Source organism: Mycteria americana, chromosome 5, assembly GCF_035582795.1.
Source record: "Mycteria americana isolate JAX WOST 10 ecotype Jacksonville Zoo and Gardens chromosome 5, USCA_MyAme_1.0, whole genome shotgun sequence".
Classification (NCBI taxonomy): Eukaryota; Metazoa; Chordata; class Aves; order Ciconiiformes; family Ciconiidae; genus Mycteria; species Mycteria americana.
This window is the reverse complement of record NC_134369.1, coordinates 55,283,493-55,311,216: the sequence shown is the minus strand read 5'-3', so window position 1 is coordinate 55,311,216 and position 27,724 is coordinate 55,283,493. Positions and strand designations below refer to the sequence as shown.

At 35.7% G+C, this 27,724-nt stretch overlaps 1 protein-coding gene across 3 annotated transcripts in view; it reads left to right on the top strand.

Annotated features, from left to right (window-relative positions):
• TTC7B (tetratricopeptide repeat domain 7B) overlaps positions 1–27,724 on the top strand; it is a 148,820-nt gene that overhangs the window by 92,876 nt on the left and 28,220 nt on the right. Inside the window, exons 16-21 of one of the 3 annotated variants that reach the window (XM_075503431.1) lie at positions 3,378–3,494; positions 7,804–7,901; positions 11,406–11,570; positions 13,431–13,481; positions 19,139–19,279; positions 24,946–25,148. In XM_075503431.1, coding sequence (XP_075359546.1) covers positions 3,378–3,494; positions 7,804–7,901; positions 11,406–11,570; positions 13,431–13,481; positions 19,139–19,279; positions 24,946–25,148 — 775 coding nt within the window. The remainder of the gene's footprint in view (positions 1–3,377; positions 3,495–7,803; positions 7,902–11,405; positions 11,571–13,430; positions 13,482–19,138; positions 19,280–24,945; positions 25,149–27,724) is intronic. The other 2 variants (XM_075503432.1, XM_075503433.1) reach the window with 2 other exon arrangements.

The window sequence follows — 27,724 nt, the reverse complement described above, 5'->3', positions numbered from 1 at the left end:
TATTGTATGTTCCTCAGTACTTGCATTCTTAGTCATGAGCACTGTCCCACCATGCTGTGGTTACTCTGTCATGTTTTGTTTTGCAGTGTATACCAGTAATTTAAACCTCTGACTCTTACAGACACAACCGGATAATTTGTGATACTCATAAAATATACAGCTGGATTTTCATCATCCTATCTCTTGGTAGTTTTTATCCATTCTTCACCATTTTTAATAGTGTATTAAAAACAGGTGTGAAAATGTCCCTGTAAAGTTTAAAATTCTCTGTGTCAGTAATGCAGGCTGTATTCCAGAAGAGTTGTTTCCATAGATGCTTGAAGCCGACCTTTCAGAAAATTGTTTTCCAGATTATCTACCTCATGGTTTCTAAAACCTTCCTGATAATACTTGTCCCTGAGCTGCTTGTTAATCTTGTTATGAACTTGTACCTCCAGCCATATTTCAGGGGAACTTGGAAGAATTAAGTTAATTTGGGAGACCTGTTTGTCACATGGTGTTCCTCCTGCCCATTGTCATCTTCTTCTTTCTTCCCTTCCTTTCCCCATCTGTTAAGTAAACATTTAGTTGGCATGTTTTCATTTTGTTACTAACATCCCATCTCAGTTTTCTGAAGTGTCTTAGTTATTTTGTAATTTATAGTAAAAATATTTCTTGGACTCCGGGAAGCTGCTCTGTGTGGCTTTATAAATGCAACCTTTTCTATTCAAAAGGTTATTTTTGGTTTAGTGCAGATAATCCCACACCAGTGTACACTTTTTTTTTTTCCCCATTAGATACAATTGCCTAGCCTTTCTTTATTAGTATTATGAATATTTTTCCATCATACTTTGTTTATTGCTTGCATTTTGGGAAACGTGCAACCATCCAGTCCCCTTGATTGCTGTAATGCATAAGAAACAGGAATGATGTTGCATGTGTACCAAGTGCATTCAAAAGCATCAAACTCTGATGTGTTGCTTTAATTCTTACAAGTATGTTTGTCTTCTGCTATCTTGCCCTTGAATCCTGCACTAGTAGTCCAGGTTCTTACATTTTTGTTGCACAGATCCCTGCTATTTTGTACACGGGTTTAAGTAATTTCTTAATAATCAAATCCCCTCCCTTTCTATCTCCTGCTTAATTTTTCTTTTAGCTCTTGCATGCTGCATCTTAGTGATTTACTGACCCTATGCCTTCTCTCTGCTACAAAATTCCTGAAAGTTTTAAATGCTTGAAGACTGTTAATGTAAATTCAGTCTATCTGTAAACTGTACATAATAAGGTATATATACTATGATTATCTTCTTTCTAGACTGACTTGTAAATTCAGTGCTTCTGAATTTATTATGTTCCATAACTTTTGTAAAGTGCTTTATGATCACAGATTTTAAAAAATTAAACTTCTATAGGCTCTTCAAACTGTAAGAAGTACTCTCTTCTTTTTATATTCAGAGAAACAAGAAAGGGATTGTATGAGGTAGATTCCTGTGATTTTTGGGTATGGGTTTTGATGCCTAGGTCTTGTTGTTTGGGGGGGGTGTGTGTGTGTGTTAAGGGTAGAACAGATGTAGTAGTGGAGTAGGGGAGTAGTAGGGGAGGAGGATGTTATTTGTCATTTTTCCTTCTCCCTTGAGTAAAAATGATGGATGGACAGATCTGGACATTTTTCTTCCGGTGATATAGTCGCAGTTAAACAAATATCTAGAGGACCGCTCTGCCAAATGAAATATGACACTGTTATCTATATAGTTCCCTGTATATTCAAATCTGATTTACTGATAGGAAGAAAGCTAAACTAGTGTAACCGATTACTCTGTTCTGCATTCCTCCAAGACATCAGGTGAGACTCTATATGACCTTATTTACCTTGCTTATCCACAGGTGCTCATTCTCTTAAACTAACTCAGCAACCTGCCTTTCATTTGCTCCTCAGTCCCACCAACACACACATTGTACAATTACGGTAGTGTGATTCATTTTTAGATTTACATGCTGGGTAGTTTCTGCAAAGAGCATTCAGTGCAACACTAAACCTTTAGCTACTGTAACTTGCTGAGGCACTTGATGTCATTTCTTATTCTTGAGAAAACCCTCTGGCAGTTTGCAGTTACTATTAGCAGCCTTGAAGTTTGTATTTGGGATAAGAAAGTTCTGAGCTTTCACACATGCCCACCCTCTACACCCTTCTCAGTCTTCCCACACAAACCATATGACCAATCATATAAATTTTTCACTTAGGATGATTAAGGTTGCACTGGAATAAAATGGCAAAGTACACCTGGGTTTAAAAACAGAAAGTAGGTTAACAGTTTTATATGCATCCTCTCCTCCTGCTTTGTGCTCTTTAATCTTGCAATTTACTAAAAATTGCTTTTAAATTAGTATTTTTCCAATGTATTATCTGTTCCCAGGTGCTATGACTCCTATAAATGTGCATACCAATTGACTAACTCCTTTATTGTCGCATTGCATTTATATTCTTTAATTATCCAGGAAGGTGTCTAAGTTAATCTCTGTGGAGAACCTTCTACTGATACATGGAATGTAAAAGGAATACACAGGTGTCATCTTATGAGGCTATGCACTTTATTTGTCTTGCTGTCAGTAGAAACATCAACTTTGAAATCAGAATTAATTTATAGTGGCTTCCGGCAAACGTATTTGCTCCCATTATGAATAGTTTCCTGCATATTTGATGAATGATGTGCTTTCTTCAGGTTGTCACTTATAAATGTTCAAAATGTTCAAAATTCAAATCAAACACCAATTTTAGTGCCTGCTGATGGCAACATAATGTAGATTGGAGCTACATTTTCTTGTTGACCTTACCAATGCTGACTACCTCCCATGAATCTATCTGGTCTAGTGGTATCTTTTTCAGTAGAGCCTCTTCCATTTCCTATAATAGAAGTTGATATTATAGGGAAGTAACTTGCATCAGTACCGAGTTGTTTTCTTTCGTGAGTTATATGTTAGATAACTATCATCTGAGCCAGTTAATGGCAAATACTGGCCTTTCTCATAAAAGTAGTAAAGATTTTCTTCAGTGAAGACGTCTCTTTTCTCTTCAACATAAAAAGTACTGGTTTTAGTGGTCCTGCTGATTTTGCTAAGCTATATTGTCTTGGTTAACTTAAAAAAAAAAATGTTAAAAATCCTGTCAACTATTGTTTCTGTCCAGTTGAAAAGGCCATCTTGTAAAAAGCACTGTTACTTTGATGACGTTAGATATTTGACTTTATTGTAATTACTTCATGAAACAATTATTTAAAATAACACTGTCTTTGAAGTGACGTTTTCTCCAGTTTGGTGTGATGTTGGCTGTCTTTAAAAATGTTTTCCTTGAATTAGGATCTCTTTTCTTTCTCTTTTAATTTCTTTTCCCTTTTCACTAGATTACTGTTTACAAAAGTCAAATTGGAGTCCCTGTGCAGAGGCCCAGATGAAGCACTCCTTACCTGTAAACACATGCTCCAGATTTGGAAATCCTGCTACAATCTCACTAACCCAAGGTAAGATGCTGTAGAATTCTAGGCTGCTCGACACCTTGCTCAGTAGCCTTTCAGGGCAATATTAGGTCAGCAGTCCTGCTTTTACTTGGTCTGGTATTTCGTATGAACAAAACAATCCTCTGGGAATCTGGAGACTGAAGTGCAGAGATACCAGTTGATGGACACGCAGAAACTACCCAGAGTTCTGTGAAGTAAGGTGCGCCAAAGCTAATAAACTCTGCAGTGATGAGGGCTGATTACAGAGATTGGGTAACTCTGCCATTGTCCTGGATGGGGCTCAATGTGCTGGTATTGTCTTGGGTTTTTTCCCCAGTCTGGGTTATAGAGCCTTTTATATTGGCTTGTGGAGAGATTACTGTAGTGGAAATTTAGTTCAAGGACTCACAAAATAAAATGAAGGAGGAGACTAGACATTAATTAAGAGTATAGAAACATCAGAGGTCACATGGATAAATATGATGTGCTTGCAAAGTCGGCATGGCTCTTTTTTTTGAAGGGAGGTCTTGCTTATGAATCTATTTAGGTTCTTCAAAGGCATTAGCAAGTATGTGGATACATTGATATAGTTCTATTTGGGTTTCCAAAATAATTCTATGAAGGTCCTTTGCCGTATATGTTTAAATAAGCTGTGAAATAAACAGGAAGGCCGCTCTGCAGAAATCCATGCTGGTACTATTCAACACATTTATCAAGTACCTGGAGAAGAAGACAGGCAGAATTTCCTGCTATCTGGTTGTCCGAAGGCTTGACAGTTTCTGGAGAAGAGATGCTGCAGCAGAAGAGCTTTGTACCAGGTGGCATCAGATACCTGTATAGCAGTATGATGAACATTATCTGTTCAGTTTTTGCTGATCTCAGTTATGTAAACGAATGGATCTCTCTGAGAAGATTGAGAGAGTTGTCGTAATGGCCAAAGAGGGAAAATTGCTTCTCTCCTTAGCGAGCTGGCGAGCATTTCAGAGCAGGGAAGTTTGGAGGGTGTGGCAGGAAAAGCCTGGGATGGGACTGAGTCAGTCACAGCACGTTGAGAGAGACTGATGCTGTGCTGTGGGGCAGGGAGCAGGACTCGGGGGTTATAGAAAGCAAGTACGTCAGCAACCAGAAAGGTTTGAGCTGAATTATTTTCAACTCAAAGTCACTGAACTAGCAGCAGGGACCTGGAAGAGAATTTCTCTTCTAACTTAGTGGGTGGTGGTTTATTTTAGTTGGCTGGTTGTGTGTGTGAGGAGGGGGTGTAAGAGTTTATTGTCAGAATGCTGTGCAGTGCCGAATAGTTACCATTTCTGTGTAAGCTTAATTTCAGTGAGGCTTTGCATGTACTCCAGCACAACTTTTCATTTTCCGTCTCTGCTGTTACATCCTCTACACAGATCAGGGCTCTAATCGTTACTTGTCATTACTTTTGTCATTACTTTTTTTTTTCCACATGGCTTACATGGCTTGTCATTACTTTTTGTTGTTGTTGTTGTTGTGTTAAGAGCTACTGTGCCATGTTAAATACACATTAAGTAATGCTTCCTTCAGACATCAGCAGTGACTGTGAAAACTTACTCTTGGCTGTGTCAGCTTCTAACAGCAGTGTTTGCTAACTCTCATGTCACTGTTCTCCTTCAAGAACATCTAAGTGGAAAAATTAATGAGCACTGCTTTGCATCTGATAGTTTTTACTGCTTTTTTATCTTGACATATAAAGCTTTTCTTGAAGTTCTGGTTTACAGTAACAAATTAAAATCAAATTAAGAATGGAATGGACAGGAGCTGTGGATAAATGTCATGATGGAAGGAGACAGGTTTCATGAATCACACATTCAGAGTTATGTCAAACAGTGGATACGGATACCAAGCTGTAACCTTTCTTTGGATGGTCCATGTGAAATTTAAGGGCTGAATACCTTCATATTGTATCATGGTGATCCAGACGTGTCTGACTGGGATAACAATTATCACTCAGACCTGAAATGTGACTGGAAAGTTCTATTCACCCAACTGCACTCCAGATGTAGTGAAGAATGATGATGCAGGATTGTTGTGAAAACTTAAATTTCCAACCTCTGTAATTTTAACACATACTTCGTTTTGTTGGAAAGCACCATTTGAAAATTGTCTCCCACTGGAAATAACTGAAGCTTTTTTTAATAGTTCTTTAAGCCAGTAATAAAAGGTCTTTTAATCATTTGAAACCTTTCTACAATGTTGTTTTTTCAAAGATTAAGTATCCTTTATACTTATTTGAAATATCTTTTTCTGTTCTGATTTAGACTGAAAACTAATTTTGATGTATCATTTTCCCAATGAGATAAGAACTCACTTTTTTGATAAGCTGTGTTTTATGTTAAATATTTCTTCTTGCAATTAATCAGATTTTATGGAGTAAACTTGAGTTCAGTGTCCTCAATAATCTTACCATAATGAAAATAGATTATCTATAACTAGATATGCCACACAAAGTAAGTGCTAAATGCAACACTGTGCCTTACGTTTGTTCAGCTGATTTAGAACAATTTTCTTTTATCCTTAATTGGCATACAAACATTTTCCTCATGAGATGGTTAATGTGAATTTAAAACTTATTTTGTGGTGCAAGGCTTGGAAGGTTTAAATGTTTATCTTCAGCCTGCTGCTTGAAGTTCATGGGAAAATAGTTCAATTCTTTTCCAGTTCTTAGTTTGCATTAGGAAAACAGAACAAACCACAATGCGAGTGCTGTGCTCGGAAGATACTTATGCTAAGCCTGGCTCTCCTTGTCAGCAACATTTGGCATGTTATTGCTTGTGGATTGAGGAAGTAATTAATACAGCGGTTACCAGAAAATATGCACCAACTGATGTAACAGCTATAGCTGATAGCGTGTGTCCCAGAAAGTTCCCTTCCGTTTCCTGTGGGTTTCTATAATGGCGTCATTTTGTAAGGAAATCAGTCATGCAATAATGTTAGGGTAATGTAAAATTTTATTTATACCATTTTAGTAACAGCTGTACAAAGAGAGGAAGTTGTTTCACTGGTTTTTGAAGTGTGCAACTGTAAAGAGTTGCTGAAAGGCTTCTTGCCCTTCTCTCAGTTCAAATTTGGAAGGAGGGGATTTTAAAATTAAGGCAAAGGGAAAGATGTACTGAATTCCAGTCTTGCAGTTTACATTCAAGTCTCTCAGCCTTTACTTTAAGCTAGGAATTTTGTGGAGTTTTTTTCTCTTTGGTGAGAATCAGACAAACATTTGCACTCTGCTAAGTTGGGCTAACAGCCCAATTGCTTTAAAGCTTAATTATTTTTAAGTTTGTGGGGTGCTTTTTTTAAAATGAGGTTTTTAAAAAAACTATTAATTGATAGTGAATAGTACCAGACTTACAATCCTAAAAATGAAATTACTGTGTTAACCATAGGATGTTAAAGAAGGAGTGTCCATATGTGCTTCCTCACGCTGTTCTGTCAATGTGTCTCAATATTCGCCTCATCTTAAGGAGAAGGAGCACTTAGTTCTTCAGTCCCTGTTATTCTGCTGAATCTTTAATAGTAGTTCTAGGAGCAATTAGTTTTTCAGCAAGTATATCAACAAGAAGCCTGAGGGACAGATAATGAGTTACAACTGAAGTAGAAATTAAGTGCATTTGTCCACAGGAGCAATCAGTGAAAACCACTGCTACTGCTTAGGTTTCTGAGGTGTTGGAAGCGGTCAAAATGTTCCTCTTGTGCTCTTAGGATCAAATTCAACATTAGGCAGTTAATACTGTGTGTGTATTAAAAAAAAAAAAAACCCAAAACACAACAACAACAACAAAAAACCCCAAAACAAAACAACAAACCAAACCCCAAAACTCTAGAGATAAAAGCAATGCCTTTTTATCTGAAATGTAGTTATGGCATCTTTATAACATGTTTACCTAAAATTAGATATCCTGAATTTAGTGTTTCTCTTCAGTCTGGGAAAAGTGTGGATTTTCAAACTTATATCTGCCATCTCAGCTTACTGTGAGAGCTGTACCTCATATTATATAAAAGTTTAAAGTACAATAAATCCTTTCTGTAAAGCTGTTAGGCTTTTAATTTGATTCATAGCTGTATTCCCTTCGTGGTTGTATTAATTATGAAAACAGAATTGCTGAAGTAAATATGGATTTAGTTTTGCTCAGCTTCATTCTGTTATAATGCAGCTGGCTTAATGTACTGTGAGTGGTTAGTGGTGCTTGGTACTAAATTTGTTCATAGCAAGAACTTTTATAGCAAGAACCTTTGTGGGAGGAGGGCAGCATGCAACTTGTATGTCAGTATATAATTTTATATTTTAATAGCTTACAATTTCTATACTTCATTACAGTGATTCCGGACGTGGGAGCAGCCTGTTAGACAGAGCTATTGCTGATAGACGACAGCTTAATACAATTACATTACCAGATTTCAGTGATCCTGAAACCGGTAAGAACTGCATTTGAACAATAAAACAGGTAAAATGGTCTGGCCACAGCTAGATTTTTGCATTAGTTTTTTGGTTTTATTTTGCAAAATTAAATTATATTTTTGTTGTTGTCATATAAGTGGAAATAGACATTGTGCAATGTAAGATTTTTTTCTTTTTTATTTATGAAATACTTGCTGACCATGTTCTCTGTAAATTAAAATATCTATAGTATGTATCTTGCTGAGCTTAGTGGTATTTTCTTATGCAAGGGCTAAAAATTAGTATGCTGAACTAGCCTATTTGCCAAAGTCCTATACTTCTCTGTCCATTCGGTATTTGTACGTATTTTCTTTTTAAAAGGCAAATCAGAAAAATTTCAGAAAACTTTTAATCTCAAAAAACCTGAAGACATTGTTGCTAATTAAATTCATTAAAATCTCTAATATATATTAAAATATACTTACATGGGTGGGTTGGCTTACTGTAGACATAGCTTTGACGTTATAAGGAAAATTTATTTATTACAAATCATATATGCTGTGATATTTTGAGATAGATATCAAAAAATGTGGTGCACAGGTGCACTACATAAAAGCTAAGTTTGTTACATGTTAGTAAATATTTACAATATGTAATTTGCCTATTTTAATATATTCAGTTATCACAATGCAAATTGATACACCTTAAAAGTCATATAGCCAAAAAGCAGGTGAGCCATGCAGTCTGTGAAAATTGCAGAAGGAATTACCATGATGATGCTAGTTCCAAAAACCTTTACAGTATGTTACTTGCATTGTAAATATTGAGAGTTTTCTGTTTCCTGGGGTTTATCTCAAAACTGTAGCATGCTTTTCCTGGCACCTTTCAGATGTGCATTTCTGCTTAATCACACTTTGACACAAACAGTTTATGGGAAAGTTTGCCAGCCTATGAATTAGAATACACTGACCCATAAATTAAGATACATTGAAATGTGTAATGTATCTCTTTGTTTAATATCAGAATTGTACAGTAGAGAAAAATCCAATTTTGATATTTAACTTCTGAAAGTTAAAGTTGGATCGAATGTTCACTCAATTTTGAAATCGTGTAAGTAAATAGAAAGTGTTCTGTGCTTGCTATAGTGGCAAACAGTTTTGATTACAAAGATCAGGTCACCTGATTTCAAAGAATTGCAATATGATACGGTCTGAAGTATGGCATAATTTAGCTTGCTGCCCCTAATGTGGAATTTTCTGTCTTCTTACATTCGTATAATTAAAATGTAGAAGATATCATTATATAATGATCATTCTGTATTCTAGTCTAGCTCATTGTTTCATTTTAAGGACATAACTAGATTTTAAAGGTTTCATATACCTATGTAGATAGACAAAGATATAGCTAATTTATTTTATGCCTTCAGAAGAGGCTGTGGGGGGGTGTGTGTTGTGGGAGTTTTTTTGTGGTTAGCTGTGGTTTTTTGTTTGTTTTTCCCCATGGGGACACAAAGCTCTTGATCTACACCTTTGGGATGTCCTATTTTATAACTGCCACACTTGAGAGCATAATGAATTGGTGCTTTTTAAAGACTGCATATTCCTCGACACTTTTAAGTAAAGATGAACCCTCATCCAGTGAGCTTTTCAAGAAGCTTGCCCCAGATTCAAATCCTGCAGCTAATATCTTGATTGGAAAACAGGATCTATGCATACATTCTGATTTTTCTTTTTCCAATTTTCAAGTTCCAGTTTGTCTTTTTTTCTGAATCTCAGCTGTGTTGTTAGAGCTTATCTCTATTGTCAAGGAGGGAAATTAAAAATGTGTGGTCCCTTTTTGATTATTTTTCTTACAAAAGGTAATTGTGGAGGATAGGGTGGGGGGGGCGTCCTTTTTTTTTTTCTGTATTTTTGGGGGGTGGGGGTTGTATTTTGTTTAGGGTTGGTTTTTTTTTTTTAAGTTGTTAATTTTAGCAGAAGAAACCTTGTTGCAATACCAATACTCAAATTCTGGTAAGGACTAGAGCTTTGTCACCTACTGTATCTATACAGTAGTATACATATAAAAGCTTCATATCCAAATTTTGTCCAAAATTCTTCATCCAGAAGATGTATATAAAAATTTTGCAGAAATTAAAAGGTTATGGTACTATAAGAATAAAAGAAGTCAAGCTTGTCTAGTGTTTGAGTGAGAAAACTTTAAGTAGACTGTCAAAAAACCATTGTTCACAAAAGGTAGATGATAGAAACAATAGATGGTCGAGATACTAGACCTTTATAGGGTGAAAGAGCTCATGGGCAAATTCTGTGGATCCCCGGTGTTTAGAAATGCAGAAGGAATTTGACATTTAAATAAAGAAACCGATGTTAAAATAGGGGTATGCAGGAAAGGTATTGCGGAAAATCCTCTTAGGACAGAAATGTTTGCTCCCCTCCTCTTTATACAGTATAATGCTACCATGTGTATGCATTTATGTGTGTGTAAACACATGAACATTTGGAACTTTTCCCCTTCCTAACTTTGCTTGCCACATATGATGATCCCCTTTGCCTGTCTAGTCTGAGTTCAGCCAATCTGAGTACCAAGAAATGGGAGCTAAAATTCAAACCTGAAATCTTACATACTTGCAATTTGAATTTTAAAATCTGTTAAAAAACATACATCTAGCGTAATGGGTGTAAACCATTCTTTTTCTTAGATGTATCAATTAAGCAGAAGTTGAAATTTGAAAAAAAAAAAAAAAAATTATTATCTTAAAATCAGTTTTATATAGAGCTCTTACCAATCCCATAATCAGAAATGATTAAATGATTCAAGTTTAAATTAGTGTAACCTTTGAAGTATAAAAATAGTGTATTGTGGATTTCTTATAAGGCTAGACTGTTAATTCTAATGTCCTGATCAATAACTGTGGCAAACCTACTTTAAGTTTGCCTTCTATTTCAGCTGGTTTGCTATGAGTGGCATGCACCCATATTTGTATATGTTGATGAAGGAAATAAATATGGAGGAAGAAAAAAAAGTTTTGATGAATCAATCACTGAAGTAAAATCTCACAGGGAGGCAGGCACGTTAGCTATCCAAAGATAGATACGCATATGCAAATCACTCGAGACTCAGTTGGCTATTTTGGTTAAGGTAAGTTGCGCTCAATCTTATAAAAACAGATTATTCAATTTGTTGTGTATTGGTTGCAGTCCACTGAGTTTATCATAGGAAGAAAGAATAGTAGCTGAGTTTTAAACTTTGGTCTTTATTGCCCCTTAAATATATTTTACAAATGTATGCATTAGAACATAGGGAAAAAAATCTTTATCTAGCTTAGTATGGAAGGGAGAGTACATGAGAGTATGGGGAATTTTTTTTTGTGTTGCTTTCAGAAGAAGTGATATTTATTTTATGTAGAAACCATTTCCATCTTACTGAATGGTGAAATAAATGCTTTGCATTTTTGGCATCCATGAGTCCATTAAACCCTGTTCTTGGATCTTTTTTCTTTCCCACCCCCACACCCTTATCATTCTCTTTGTTTCGCTTTTTAGCCTCTGATACTTCCTCATCTTCTCTCTCAAGAACAGAGTCTCCTCTCCAACTGTTTGTATCTTCTCATCTTCCTCATCCTCATCCTAAACCAGATACCTTTGTCTGGCCCCATGCAGCCTCTCCATACTGTGACCAAGTTCCTGAGCCCTGTACACCTTCTCGCTGTAAATTGGTTTTCTATTCCTGATGGGCGTGTTAGTTTGTGCTGTGTTTTTCTGATAATCTTCATAACTGATAAACCGTGTTTAAACAGTTTAAGTTTCAACAGAGTATCAGTGAAATCTGGCCTTTAAGATGCACTTCATTAAATACTGAATGGGTTTTAAGAGTTTCATCAGAATAGACTGTTTTATTGATCCCCAAAGAGGTAAAGTTAGACATATTTAATACTCTGTTCACGTGACTGTTACAGAAAAGGATAGGTGTTTGATAAAAGAGATTATTGGCCAAGACTGCTTTGTAGCATTTACATTATTATTATTATTATTATTATTATTACTACTACTACTACTACTACTACTACTACTACTACTATTAAATTATTTCAATTGCTGGCATCTTTTGTGTAGCAAGACTCCTTTCCACAGAATTTCCTTCTTATCTGTACAGTTTTTAATGACTTAATTTCAGAAAGCCTTAGCTAATTGCATCCAAAACCTTCCCTGAAAATTCACATGAAGGAAGAAATTGCCTAAATATCAGTGTGTATTTTCATATTGCAGGTGGGGCATATTGGAATCATTCAGAGGTATTAGAGCAGTGAAAATTGGCATTATGCTGTTTCAAGTCAAGAGCCGTTCTGTTCATTGAAATGATGCCAATTTAAACATGCTGTAAGATCAATTCAATGTTGTTTGAATACAAACTGTACAGTAATGCTGCCAGAGTAGTTCAGGTGTCAGGGTAAAATCAACATAGTTTTCCAGCCATTTCTTTTTAACTCCTTTTCATTTCTGTTGAATTGTCCTTCACTCACAGCTTTATGCATAGCGCTGTTTTTGTCACTGCATTTACTATAATCTAATCTTAAGAAATTCATTTTTGATACCTAGCCTCTAACTGATATCATGTCAAAGATATTAATTCCTAACAAAATGTAGAAAACAAATCTTTGAATATTACCAATATTCACTTGTTAAAATAGCTGACATGAGACCAGAGTTCTGAAAACACTAGCTCATATGTAAGCCTGTAGCTGGAAATTAAGGAAAGCACTTCCTTTAGTCTCAGGGAAATCTGTCCCTTACAGAAGTTTAACTAGTTGAAGTCTGACTTTCTTCTTGAAGCATTTGAATAGCAGATTGATTGCTGTTACAGGTTTGGGTGTCGTTGAGTTGAACTTGCTCAGACCTATTCTATAAAGAGTACATCCAAGGTAGCATTAAATTACTTGTTCTTTGCAGAGCTACAAGTTATTAAGAACCCACTCAAGAATGAAGGCAAACTGAAAGAATGCAGAAGCCCAAGCGTGGATTCCATTATGTAAAGCCCAAGTTTTCCATTTCCAAGCTACTGTATCCTCAGGGAAAAGAGCTTCCACCATATGCATGAGAAGTAGCGGAACCATGAAAAAAAACAGATATTGGAGTCCTTTGTGTAGTGTAAATAATTAATGAAAGTTAAAGCTCTCTATCTTTGAGTAAGTAGAGGTTTGCCTAGATGCTTATAGCATGTTAGTATAGTTACCAGGGCTGAAAATCTCATGTTCTATATCTTGCTCAGTTCAATTTTTTTTTCTAGTGAAAGAAGCAAAAGGCATTTTGTATTATTGACTTGACTTCCATTTTCTGTTGAACTGGAACATGATTTTAGAGGTGTAGCAAAGGCTCTATGAAAACATTTATTGTAAACAATAACAGTCTTATTTAATTTTGTTATCTTTCGAAACCTTGTAAACCTGATTTACAGTTTGAAGATTATCAGAAATCCTCTGGCTTTCTTGGAGTTTTTGGTTTATATATATATAATTTTTTTTTTTCTCCTTCTTACTTTGGATTTTAATTTGTGGTTTGATCTGTTCAAAGGCAATCCATCAGATGCTTACTTTCATGGTTTTTACTCCCTTTTTTCAGTTTGTAAGTAGTATTCGCTGTGCAGTTTTATTAATTTCTTAAGGACTTAAATCACCTTTTCCGTTACCACAAAACGTACATGTTTTGTCCATCAGTAGTGGAAGTTTGATAGTGTGTAAAGCAAGGCTGATGCTCTTTGCCCATTCAGTCACCCCAAGGGCTGTAATCTTACGAGATCTGAATGCACTCAACTAACACTTGCATTTAATAATTAAAGAGGCAGTATTCATTTCTAGAGGACTGCAAATAAAGATATATTAGGAAGGTCTTGTATAACATAATGGCCAGCTGCCAGTATGTTGTATTAGAGAAGATTTTATGCCACTGCTGTTCCTAAGGAGTACATTGGTCCAGAATGCAACATTGCAACTGCTGTCATGAGTCATAATAAACTACTACTTTCTCTTGTGGTACAAATTTTGCTTGTAGAATAAATCTCTTAAGGGTACACTTTAAAATAATGAAATGATGAAAACAAGCTAAATAAGAGAGAATGAAGAATATAGATCAATAAAAATAACTGCTGCTTTAACCAGGATGTGAAATAACGTTCTTTTTCGCTAACCAGTTACATTATAAAGCTGTGTGTTTAGCCTTGAATAGTAAATTATGGGATTTTTTTTTCATTGATTACTTTACTTTTTGATAATTTTTATGAGGTAGTACAGGAGACCAATTTGATGGAGGAGAGAAAAGTAACAAGAGATGTGAAACAGCATGTTTGACAGTGACTAGGCACAGAAAATCTTTTTCAAAGAGCTGAGAGAATGCTCTATGAATGATGCAGTCCATACCTGACTACTAGTATCTCCATGCATAACTTTGTACCAAAAGACAAGCTAGGTTTGTAATTTGTGATTGTGAAAGTCATCTCAGTTAATGAATTTTATAGGGAAAAATTGTTAATTTTGGCTAAACATGCCAATCTATCTTATCATATGCATCACTTCAGTGATATATTAGTCCTGCAGAAGGTACTGCCTCTTTGTATCATGCGATTGCTTTTTTTTATCACAGAGTTCTCTGTATGTCACACCACTAATGTTCTTACTGCCAGCTTTGTGTGCATGTAAGTTGAAAGTCATGGGGTTCTTCCTCTTCTCCTGCATGAGCATTGCTGCTAAAGCATTTTTTTTCTTTATGTAAATGTTGGAACATTGAAAATGTGTTGAATGTAAAACTTTAGTAATATCCTCTTTTATGGTATAAAAAGAAATCCTATTATAGTTTCTTGTCAGTTGATATGAACATGTTTCATGAAGGATGACAATCCATTCTTTTCCTCATTTTCAGAAGGAAAATTTGATGTACATAGCAAAGTGATTTTTGTTTTTCTCCAAGCCTGCATGCCAACTAAGTGCTGATAGAGTCCATGTCTTAGTTCATGTCCATTATGCTACGTTGTGAAGAATTTATTGGGACATGACCAAAGAAAGAACTGAAGATGTCATAACATGCTTATTTACATAGGGTGACTTATAAATGGTATTTAAAAGACGGCTTTCATGTAGACTCTCCTGTAATATTTATCTTAAGAAAAGCCTGAAATTGAACACTTTGCTGTTCACAGAAGTTGAACTGTAGGTGTGACTTGGAAAAGAAAGGTTCTGTGAGATGACTTAACTTCTTGGTTAAATTGTGTTTGTACAAGGCTGTTGGTAGGTTTTCTATTTGAGATTGAATTGAAACATCGACATAGCCATGGTTGTTGCAAATACTGTTAGTATGGTGAGTAGAAACTCTGTAAATTCTGGACAAATGTCATTATAGGAAACCTGAGTGGCAGGTTATACCTTTTTGGTTTAGAAACATTTTGTTATGGTTAAGACCTTCTGTCACCCTTTGCAGCGTGCAATGTGATTGTGATTCTAGATGTTAGTAATCATTTAAGTAGTGAATTCTAGATCTTCCAAAGACAGTCCCTGTTTTGCACTTGGCCTTTTTAGTATAAACAAGCTTCAGAACAAAACTAAACAAATGAAAGCAAGTAGCCAGGATCCATTTTGGTGATATTTTACTTTTCCAGACCTCATGCTTTTGTATTTCAAAATAAACACTCTGCTGCTTGTGGTATTTTCAGGGAATTTTTTCTTGATTCTTAAGTGTCATACTATAACAGCAGGTCTAGAAGTTGTCTGGGAAGAGCAAGGATATTTGTGTGCATGAAAGAGATGGTAAAACTTTAAACCAGAAATTACTGCTACTCTATCTGAGCATTTGAAGGAAAGCTACAACTGAGTGAACTGTAACACTGAAAGCGAGGATATGTTTGTGTTTGTACTGAACACAGACTAAAGAAAGAAAAATACAGATAAGGCTGGGAAGAGAGAGCAGAGCTTATGACAAAACCACCAGGGAGCCACCAAATAAGTAACTGGCTACATAGGATCTGGGAGGCCTCGAGCAGACTTTAAGATCCACTATTTACCCTCAGTTTCTCACAAACCACTATGTATCTTTACCAGTTATAGTTGAAATTACTATACACTTTACAACTGTAATGTGACTATAAAGATCTGAATCTGGGGACCCCTGGGTTAGAACAAGGAACAAATAGTTCGGTTAAGTTAGTTCTAATAAGAAAAGAGTTGAATAAAATTTGGAGGAAGGTCAGAAAAAGCTTTTTAGTACACAGGATCTTTAAATGATCTTTAAATGATTTTTAGTTGTCTGCAAAATGAAAGCTTACTAATTGTGTTTTAACAGAAGGAGCCAGAAATGAGTCACGATGCCAGCTAATTGTGGCAATACTAAAGAAGCATTTAGGGAGTTTTGGGTTAGAGCTGTCAGCATGAGTGCAATGTACTTGAAAGATGCCTGATTGGGCAGTGTCAAAAGACTACTGTTGTTATAAAAAAAAAAAAAAAAAAAAAAGAAAAGGTAATAGCAAGGATATAAAAATGTGGTAAAGGATACAGTGGCTGTGCTAATTAGCTATGCAAGGCTGTACTAGAGGTCATCCCCCCTCCTTTTGGAAACTGTATAGCCCTGTGCTTGATATCTCTCTTAATAGCCAATGCAAGGAGGGTTTTTAAAGAAACAAAACCAAACAAAAAAGCCCAGTTATCAATGCTCTTGTGCTGTTTCGCAACATCCTTAAGTTCTCTATGTTTTAAATAAGACTGAAGCATGAAGGGTTTCAAAGGCTGGGATTTCCAAACAGCCCTGCAGAAGATTACACCAAGTTTCTTTGTATGCTGCTTCAAACTTAAACCCCAAGAATCCACTTATTTGAGATGTTGTTTAGAGGCAGCTTAAGTTTAGTTGATTATGTTGAATAATCTGCAGTCTGAGTTTCTAAAACAGTTACTTGGTCCACGTTGAATTTTAGATTGTTAATATTCATTATTAATTTAGAATACTTTTTATATCAGCTATATTAATTTAGTGAAAGATAGGAGGTAACTATTTTCTAGTAGTTTGATTGAAGTAAGGACACTTGAAGACTATTACTTTGTATATGTGTGTGTTTTCTTCAGAGAACTAATTGCTGCAATATGTTAAGGGGTACCTTTTTCCTAAACAGGAAATATAAGCAATTTGAATAATAACACTTCAAAAAAAAATTCTATAAAGATTTTTTTGAAGTTTTTTCTTCCACTCAGAATAAAGTCCAGGATAGGAGTTAATTTCCATAGGAAGCACTCGGTATCCACGCCACTTTCACTTTAACATAGGTGGCACTGCAACTCATAAGAATTTTATCACAGTATAGTTCTTTTTGATATAGAAATTGATGTACAAAAATTTTAATAATATATTACTAAATGTGCTTTATGGTTAAGTACTAGAGGCTTAAAATCTAACAGCACACTTTCTATGTGAAATTACTTGTGGCCTGGCTAGCAGCCGGAGTCCTTGCTTTAAATAATAAAAAACATAGGCCCTTTTTAATACTAAATTGAATACTTGCTTTTCAGAAGGAAGAGATTAGATGATATCCTTTCTGTCGGTGAATTGCACCTTTTCTTTACAAATTCCTCTGGAGAGATGAGGAGGCTCTTTCACTATTAGTCCCTGGAAGGCTAACAAGTGACAGGCTGCAGTGACGTGCATTTACAGAAAGGGATGTCAGACAAGAAAAAGATTACTGGTGACTAGTGCTTATTTATGGTAGCTTTGCTGGTATTTTTCATGGAATACGCTCCACATGCTTCTTGCTTAGACTTCCCTTTATATTTCTTCAGAAGTTAAGCCTTAAAGATAAGACACGCAAAAACTTTCGTGAACGTCCAACTCTGCAGGCTGGAGTTTGAGTTGCTTCATCAGCCAGTAAAGGAAAGCAAACTCCATGGCCAGATACTGTTTCAGATCTTCAGGGCAATTCCTTGTTCATAATGACATATGAAATGCTAATTATGTCCTGTGCTGCTTTTCCCTTGTTTCTGTCAGTTAAGGGAAACATGATGCACGCTTTCAGACAAACTTTCTCTTCCCGCTGATCTGTGTACTAGGAATTTCTTCTGCTTCTCTGGTTTGCTGATTTATCTTGTCACACTTAAGAATGTATGTTTTATGTGGCAAATCCTGTCTTTTAAAATTCTTAGAAAACCTGTGATATTGAGAGCAAAGGTTTCGTTTATTTCTGAACTGCTAGTGAGGAGGATGAGCTTGTTGGGGTACAGTTCAACCTGTACAGGATTCAATACTTTCTTTGGGGGTACCTGCCATTGTTGACTATTCAAGATATGCTGATGGGCTTAGAAGACTTCTCATCTGATCCAATATGGAATATTTTGCTTCCATTATTTATTAATTAGGCCTAGTCAGTCTGAGATTTTGTAATTTGTAATTACAAAACAACTAGAGATATGTTGAAGCTTAGATGACAAGAAGGAGTGTAGCTTAAAATATTCATGGACTTGATTTAAAAAAAAAAAAACAAACTCATGACTAAATACACTGTCAGTAATTGGCTATCCAAAGTACAGTTGCCATTAGATATTCTCTAGTCGTAGAAGCTTTTTAATTTCCAATACTTTGAAAAGGGTAGTATTTGCCAGTGAGATTCTAATCTCACTTGTAAATGCTTCATTTTATGAGAATTATTCTTTACATAGTATGCTTTGGGAATGTTCCTTATGCAAGGGACTTTTTTGCCACAAGGCATTTTAACTCAGCCTTCTTGATTAGCTGAGGTTTACATTCAGTGCAGTTTAATTGTGTATTTGTGATGGGGTATGTTGTGATCATCTTGTGTACTTTAGTTCTCTTTTTTTGTAGTGTTATTAGTCTTAAAATAGTCCTCTAATTGCACTCTATGGAAAGACATAGCAATTACTAACATCAAAGTGCGTGCAGCAACCTGAAGATTACAGTGTACGATAGCATCACAAACCTTTTTTTGGATCGTACATTGCCAGAAAAGAGGTGTCGAGTTTAATAGAGAGTATTCATAGTAGCAACCCAAAAATGTGTCAGGTATAGTTACCAATGTTCAGTGTGTTTTCTATATAGTCTTTCAGACCAGTATAAAAGCTTTCATAACAAGGAAAATTAACCTGACATTTCAAAAAACTTCTCCAAAATGGTACATGTAAATTAAATCTTGAGGCATTTGCGGTAAAACCTCTTATGAAAAGGGTTACGATTAAATGTTTTATGCAACATGTATGGCCTTCATTCTTTCTATGATGATAATTTTTCTATTACTCATACAGGTTCAGTCCATGCCACATCAATAGCAGCTTCCAGAGTGGAGCAAGCACTGTCTGAGGTTGCTTCATCTCTGCAAAGCAGTGCCCCTAAACAAGGTCCCCTGCATCCTTGGATGACTCTGGCTCAAATATGGCTTCATGCAGGTACTGTGAATGTAAAATTCTTTCTTGTTCTTTCCCCTCCCCTTTCTTGCTAGCCTAAGGACTTGCAAAAATCTGTTGGTTTCATTCAGAATCTGTTATCACTTATCAGATCAAACTTTTTCCAGGTGTGTGTGTGGTACTGAAGCAAGTCAAGAAATAAAAAGCACATTAAAGTTGCTCGTGTGTAAGATCATTTATATAAGATAAGGCAGTAGTTTTGTAATGCAGCTTTTATCAGTGGAGTCATATCTTCTGCAGAACAAAGGCAACACCCTCTCCCTTATCCGTGAAGAATTTAGTTTCTGAAGTACCTTGTATGCCTATACTAAGATAATACCTATCTTAGTATTTGGAAATTTAGATGCCCTAATTCCATTGGTTGGAAAAAGATGTCTATAAGAATAGAGTTCCTGCAACTAGAAAAGCTTTATCATTGAAAATAAGTAACTCTGCGTATGTGGAAAAAAAGGGTAGTAGTACTGTTGAGCAACCTGTCCCTTGCAGCTGTGATAATGAGCTCTCATTCAGTTCTCTTCCTTCAAGCTTCATTAATGTAAAAGACCCAGGATTGTTTTTCTAAATGTGGAATCATCTTCAGTGGATTTAGTATTGTTATGCTGCTTCAAGCCTCAAGCTAAATGCAATATCACAAGTGGCTGTTCTGTGAAATTTTAACCAGAAAATGATGATCCAGCGTGTTTTTACAGTTAAAAATGTATACCGTGCAATTTTTTTTAATTGATACTTGCATCAGAAGGATGTAATTTAGAAATCAATCAGCAATTGTTCTGCTTTGGTCTGCTCTCAGACTTGAGCATTTTTCAGTGACATTTTTTTTTTCTTCGTGTTTACATTCAACAAAACAGTGCTGTATTTCTTAGCATTTTAATTTACCTGTTTTGCATTAAGTTTTATTGTGTGAAAGTCATTACAGGGCAATGGCTCCAAGTTATTAATTAGTGTTTTAGAGAAAAAGCCCAGAAGATTGGAAAGAAAGAGCAATGATAGTGATTAATAATAGTGATCTCATTTGGGGGTGGAAGGGCTCCTCAAAAGCAACACATTAGAACAAGGCAAGGTCCATCAGGGCATAGTGTAGTCACCTGCCCTGCATCATGGCAGCATTGATTTTAAATATTTATAAACCATCACAGATGGCTATCTACCATAACTCTTAGCATCTATAACGCTGATAATTTCTCAGCCTTCTCTGACACCTTGTTCCACTGCTTATTTTCTGGGTTTTAATTTTTCTTGGTCATGTCGTGTTGCTGCTTATCCAGTCCGTGCAAGTGACTGCTACTGTTTTGCCCACAAAGGAGGGATCTGGACACTCTCTGCTGATTACATTTTAGTTCACAACTTAGTCGGGTTTGCATACACGTTGGTGGTCTGCTGCTGCAATCTGCTGCACAGTCCACTTTCCTCTCTTAAAAATACCTGTCTCAGCAAGGGTGGTCTGTAGGCCATATTCTTGATTCCCAGCAGGAGGAAGCACGGGTGGGAAATAGGAGAGAGTTGGGTTGGAGAATGAACTAAAGTGTTAAAGATCCAGGGGAAGGACACAACAAAGTACGAAGAGTGCTTGGACTTTTTGTGTATGGGCAGCAATGAAAGAAAAAAACAAGAGATGAAAGAGAGCTTCTGTCTGCCTTCAGAAGAAGGTACTGCAACCTGAAGTCTACTTCCTCTCCACTTGGAATGATCCTGTTCATGGTACTTCAGGCTGGTGATTTGTGCTGCATTTCAGAGTGTTTAGGTATGCTGCTATTCAGCTACTTGTCCTGCTACAGTAAATGTCCTGAGCCTTGAGAAAGGTTCCTTACTGTAGGAACATTCAGAATAAAGTTTTCTCCCAGAAGCACAATACAAAGCAGATATTCTGGAAGGTATCTTCATCAGTATATATGGGTTACTTGCATAGAAAACAGTGATGAAATTACTTAACGCCTTAACTTGCAGCACATGTTCTTTAAATAAAAGTGAAGATTTACCATTGGGAAATTGCTTCCTTTTTAAGACTCATGCCACATTTAGCTGTTTGACTCCCTCTATGGTTGTGCAGTGTTTTACTCTCAGGGGGTGGGGGTGGGGGTGTTGGGGATCTTTAACAAGCTTTAAATCTTAAAATACAAAAATTGGGGATTATTCTTCCTGTTAGATTATAGAGACATGGAAAAGTTCCATAAATAACTTCTAATACATGCAAAACTTAGTGGAATATATTTACCCAAACTAATATATATGATGTGAAAAAGAGAGAAAATGCATGTTCTTACGGATATACAGTGTCATTCCAGCTGTCATTAGTGTAAATGAGCATGGCATTCAGTCCAAAGAAGTTGCTTTTGCACACAGTAACTGGCTTTTAATTTTTCATCTTGTGTTTATTAATGGACTGTTTCAGCCTTTCATTTCTGGGCATACAGTGTAAAGGTGGAAAATCAGGCTTATTTTAAATGTGAAACAAAATAACTTTTGCAATTAGTACATTCTGCAGTAACTCCCGATGCAAAACCAGACCTGTCCCTAAACGATCAATGGCTCTGATGGTCCTTTGAGAAATGCATTAAGACTGAACTCTCTGCAGCTTGATTGGAAAATAGATTGATTTCTCAATAAAATGCAAGTGTAAGCATTGGAAGGGTTTGAAGGCATTCTTGGCATTCTCTAGGTGGAGACATTGAGAAGAGCACATCAGACTTGGCACCTGGTTTCTCTTCAAACTGCTGCTCCTCTCTGTGATTTTCCTACAAAGTCTGCTGGCACTTGTCAGTTTTCCACAACTTATTTATTTGAATTTGCCATGTTGGTTTTTAACATTTTTATTCACTTTGAAGTCATTATCTCAGAATGAACAGCTCTCCTTCAGTTTTAGAAATTTCTTGAATGAACTTTCATGGTTAACACCTAGCCACAAGTTCAACTTCCTATTCATTCTTTCATAGATTTTCAAAAAGCCCACATAACTTCTGGTAGAGTAGAGGAGAAGTTATTTTTAAAATAACTCTATAATAACTTTAAACATAAAGGCATTATTTTGTTTAAATTAAATACTTTTAGGAAGGTCTGTTAATAACTGTCAAGTTTCTCTGCTGCAGTTAGTAAGGAGGACAGCAAGATTTAGTATCTCTTACAGTAACGTAAGACTAATTTACAAGCAGTACTGCAGCCTCTATAGGCTAGTGTTAGAAGCCATTGGCTACCACACTTGTTTCCCCTCAAGGAATACAGAATTTCAACTGCAGTCTGTTGAATTAGCCAATCTCTGCTTCTTTTTCAGTCCAGAGTTACTGTGGTAGCAGATAATCACCTACTTAAGTAATTTTTAGTTTCTGCATATTATTTGCTAGTAATTATAGCTTTTACTTATTACCTTTTACAGTCTGTGTAAATTTTATTTTTCCTAACTGTCTTTTCACCGAGCAATTTGGGAGTGTGTATTTAAAACTATGTTTCAAGTCTGATGATGCTGGAGAAGAGACAATCAAAACAGGAGAGCTCCAATGGTTAGCATTGAAATCATGTAGTTTATTTTATACTCACTAAAATCTTGTTTCTCATGTAGTAATATTGACCATGTAGCTTTTAGAAAAGCACTCAAGAGTGAAGTACCCAAAGCTTTTCCAAAATATTTTAGGGTTTTTAAAAAAAAGAAAAAAACCCTCTCAGTAGACTTCACATTTTATGCTGTATGGCTACAACTTGCTCTTTGGATTCTACTAACAGTTAGTAAAAGTAAAATCCTAGAAAACTTTAATTTATCCTAAATTTAGATTTTGATTTCAAAATTTTATCCCTTCATTATCTTCCAGGTTTGCTATTCTTTAGTTATACAGTACCATCTCTGACTAGGTGAGGTGGTTCTTTCAGGGTTAGGGGAAAAAAGTGTTGCTGGATCCACAAGTTCATGTGTTAGTTCTTCATGTGGATGAGTCATTTTTCTATCAAAAAGCATTTCATTAGTTCCTAAAAATATACTGCATTAATCCATACATCCACATGGACATACTATTTATGTTAGGTAGAATGTGTTCTGTGAAATCACCGAGTCAACTGAGGAGCAAAATAATGCTCTTTTGGTAAAAAAATGTCTGTTCTCCCATCAATAGGAGCAGGTCTTAGAGGAAGAAAATAATTTACTCCAGCAACCTTACAAAAATTGGTTAAAAAAAATAGGAAATAAGTAGGACCTTTACACTGTGCTTACTCACCAACTGCTACTGAAAGTCCGTTTTTTGTTAGTCATTGTTATAAATTGATTTTGATGACAATAATTACGAATATTTGTAGCAGGTATCACCTGTAAAGGTTTATATACTCTGCTGTACTGAGGTTGACTATTCAGGGATACTATTCAGTCTGTTTGGTGCAATTATCTCAGCAGAAGGCTCCTTTAAAGGCACTCAGACATCAATCCCCTTCAGAGTTTTAGGCATAATGCCAAATCCACCACTGTAGTGTGAGATCCTGATCTGACAGCCTTTAAACCAAGATGGGTGGCCTGTACTGTACAGTGCGAAGCATGTCTTAACAGCGATAGATCACTTTGCTGTTTTGATGGAGCATTTTGATTTAAACCTTAATCTATGACTCTTGTACAGTGTGATACAATAGAATACAGGTATACAATTACTTTGAGGCTCAATTTTTCTAGGGTCTATACCTACATAAAAGAAATAGATAACCCAACCCAGAACCTTTAATATCTTTTTCTTCCATTTAGTATCTCTTTATTCCTCTCTTCTCCCACTCTTTCAGCAAGAGATTAAGATAATCCAGCAGGGTAGTGAAATAGCAGTGTTGAAGAGTGTCGTAAGAGCTATTGAAGGCAAATACTTCTTCTATTGTTAGTTGTTAATCACTTACTGAAATTATTTTTTTTTTCCTATATAGTCAATCTGATTATACAAGTGTCTGTCAGGCTACTCAACTGCTTTCATCAGGAGTGATTTATGTTAAATATAGCTGCTTTTTTTTTTTTTTTTTTTTAAGCTACAGAGTTAAGTGTTCTTAGCTTCTGGAGAATATCTTAGATAAAATGCTTGGAAATGTGAACAAATTTTGTCAAATCAGAATGCTGATTAAGCATTTCACGTGTTCTGCTAACTTAACTAGGAAACCTTTCGTATCAAATAACATTATATTGCTTTTAAAATGCTCTGAAGTAGGAAACTTAGAACCAGGCTTGCCATTTAGTGATTGGTAGCTGGAGGAATTGGTACTGCTTCCTTAATGGCTGACATGTAAAATTCAGAAAACCCCGTAATGAATTGTGTTCTCTTACCTACTGTAAGGATCACCGTGTGCTGTTTTGTGTTGGGTTTTCTGTTCTTAAATAGTACTGGAATACTGGCATGCTCACATCTTAAAAATAAAACTAAAATGAAAAAAATCCCGGACTTCAGTTAAAAATAACATACTATAAAGAGTTTTCTGGTGTTTAAAACAGCCATTTAGAGGTTCAAATTCCTATTACATTTAGAAAAGCAGAAATTATTACATAAATCATTTTATGTAATAATTTCTCTGAAGCTGCAAAATTTTTTGAGGAAAATAGCCTCTGCTTAGAATGAAACTATTTACAAATACAGCATGTGTGACAACATCTAGTCATGGTATGATGAAGCAGGAGTCATTCATTGGTCCTCACGTTCCTTCCACAGCTGAAGTCTACATAGGAATTGGGAAGCCTGCTGAGGCCACAGCGTGTACCCAGGAAGCAGCTAATCTCTTTCCGATGTCGCATTATGTTCTCTACATGAGAGGTCAGGTGGCTGAACTTCGTGGAAATATTGATGAAGCCAAACGCTGGTATGAAGAGGCCTTATCTATTAGTCCTACCCATGTGAAAAGCATGCAGAGGCTGGTAAGTCTTGAGTCCACGTTCATAAGTACTTTTGTCTCAACTTGTGATATTGTATTGTGAAATCCTAAGTTGGTGTGGGTAACCCATAGCTTACGAGTTTTGGATCTGTATTCTTATTAGCAAAATAGCTTTGGAAACAGTCTCTTCTGGCTTTTTATTCTCTCGTGTGTGTGTGTTGGGACATAAAAAGGATCTGCAGGCAATAAGACTATTTCAGTCCTAACAGAGACTGCAGAAAAAGAAGTAATTTGCATCTGCCTAATATTCAGTGCTGTTGGGAAATAAAGGTGGCTCATGGTAAGAGAAGAGTTGGACACTGTAGATAGAGGAAAGACCAGTCATTCTGCTATCTAATTCCAAACTGAAAGTTGAATTCTACATGTTGATTGATTACCTTCATGCTATGTGATTTCTTGGATTTTTGAAAGGTAGAGAATCAGTCTTGCCCTCAAAAGAATGTGTAGCTTTAAGTACAAAGGTGCCTTCCCCAGCATAAATGCGTAAGTTTCCTTATATACTTCATATATACATACATGTATATATTCTGTACTTACTATGTTAGGAAAATTACTTTTTTTTTTTTTTTTTTTTTTTAAATCCAGTTTTCTTCCAGATAGAGCAGAATAGAACAGCTGCAATGAGCTTCTTACCCAATCTTTTTGTTCAGAAGTAGAAGCTGGTTTCTGCCTCGGTGCTTCTGAATTATTCAGAGAAATTTCTTGTGCATCCCTGAGGGGAACATATGAGACAAAAGATCAGATAGGAAGGCAGCACAGGGAAAGTTTTTTGTTTCACCTTTTCAGCACTTCAAGATGTTTGAGCCTACTGACAAATGCCAAAAGGTTCCTTCTTCTGAAGAAGCAGGCAGTCCACCTAAAGCAGTGCAGCTCAGTGAAAAGGAAAGCTTATGTTTTTCTGGGTATCTTTTTGCCCCTCCTCTGAATCCAACTTTGAGTAAATAGCCTGTAAACACACAGTGCTCTTCCGAATGACTGAGAAATTAGCTGCCTTGAGAGTCATGTGAGATGAAAAATACTGTGCTTCCAATCTGGGTTCCCTTTTTATGAGCTTTTCTGTTTGAGTGCAAGTTGGAGGATAACTATTCACTTCATTGGATTGGCCAGTCCTTTTTAAGCATTCTTATAATTTAAAATTTTGTTTTTAAAAGCTTTCTCTATTACCCTAGACCTCTTCTGTACTAAGATGTTGTTTTGAATAGATACTGAGAGATTTATGCTACTTAAATACAAATATTTAAGATGTATGCTATAAAAATATTTGTCTGTGTAATTCCATGGGGGGGAAAAGTACAAGATTCTGTATCCTTCCTGATCTTTTGACTATTGCAAAAAGTACTTTGAGGAGGAAGCTTGCAGTGTATACTCTTGCCTGTGTGTATAGATGAATATCGGTACATCTCAACACTTTGTTTGTGTATGTTTACCTATTTATTATAAAGAGATATGATCTCAGTGGCTGGGGAGCTATAGCAAGAGCACTGTGGAGATACCAGCCTCTATAACAACAGCTGAAACATTAACTTGTAATGTTTGTATTCACAATTCTAAGCTGACAATCAGTTTATGAACCAAAGTTCTGTGAAAAAAACTTATTTTCTGTGTTTAATTTGATATTTTAAAATTATTTGATATGGCTTTCTAGCAATGCTTAGAAAGCAATATAAAATGCTACTGTTTCAATGTAACAGCTACCTTAGAGCTTAGATTTATTTAACAAGCTCTAGTGAATTTCTTTTTTTTGAGCAAATACCAAGTATAGATCATAATAACTTTATGTATAAAATGCAACAAAAAGGCAATAAGATTTAAGGATGGCACAAGTTCTAGCATGTAGCATACATATCAAGCCCTGCCTCTCCAAGTAAAATTACTTGAAAAAGTTGAACCTGAAATCAGTTTTGAAGGATTTTTTTTTTTCTTGTAATTAAAATTTTAGAATGAGTGACATCTGACACTCAGTAAAATTTCCTGATGCTAGTGGTTTAGAAATCTGGATCTTTGATTTGAGATATTATTTGTAGCTGTCCAGAGAAGAACAAAAACTAAATAAAATGGTTTTTTATATTTGTATGAACAAGAATGGCTTATTGGGAATAGGCAAGATTTCTCCTTTTATAATCCATCCTTTTAATGATGATACATCACTCTGGTAAGAAGGATGAAAAATTAAACTTTGAAGCTTTACTATTTTTCAGTACAACTTTTTGGCCGTAACTCTCTTTAAGTACTTATTCCTGAATACGATCTACTGTTTCTACACAGAAACAACCTTATTAATCTAAATTACTGAAGAAATGTGTGAAGAAGAACTAGAAAGTTTAGTCTTGTGGCTTGAGAACTGATGTGCTTCCTCCTGTGAGTTGTGGCATGTCCTGTGCTTTGGAGTTTCTGCATAAAGCCTCTTGCATTTGCCTCAAGTGCAGACTCCATATTCTGTTAATGTGACCATGAAGACATGCTCTTTGCCAACGTCTAATGTATTATCGGAATGCAGTTACCTTTTGTTGGCTGCTATGATCTGTTAAAAAACTATATTTGTCTAAAATTACAATTTTC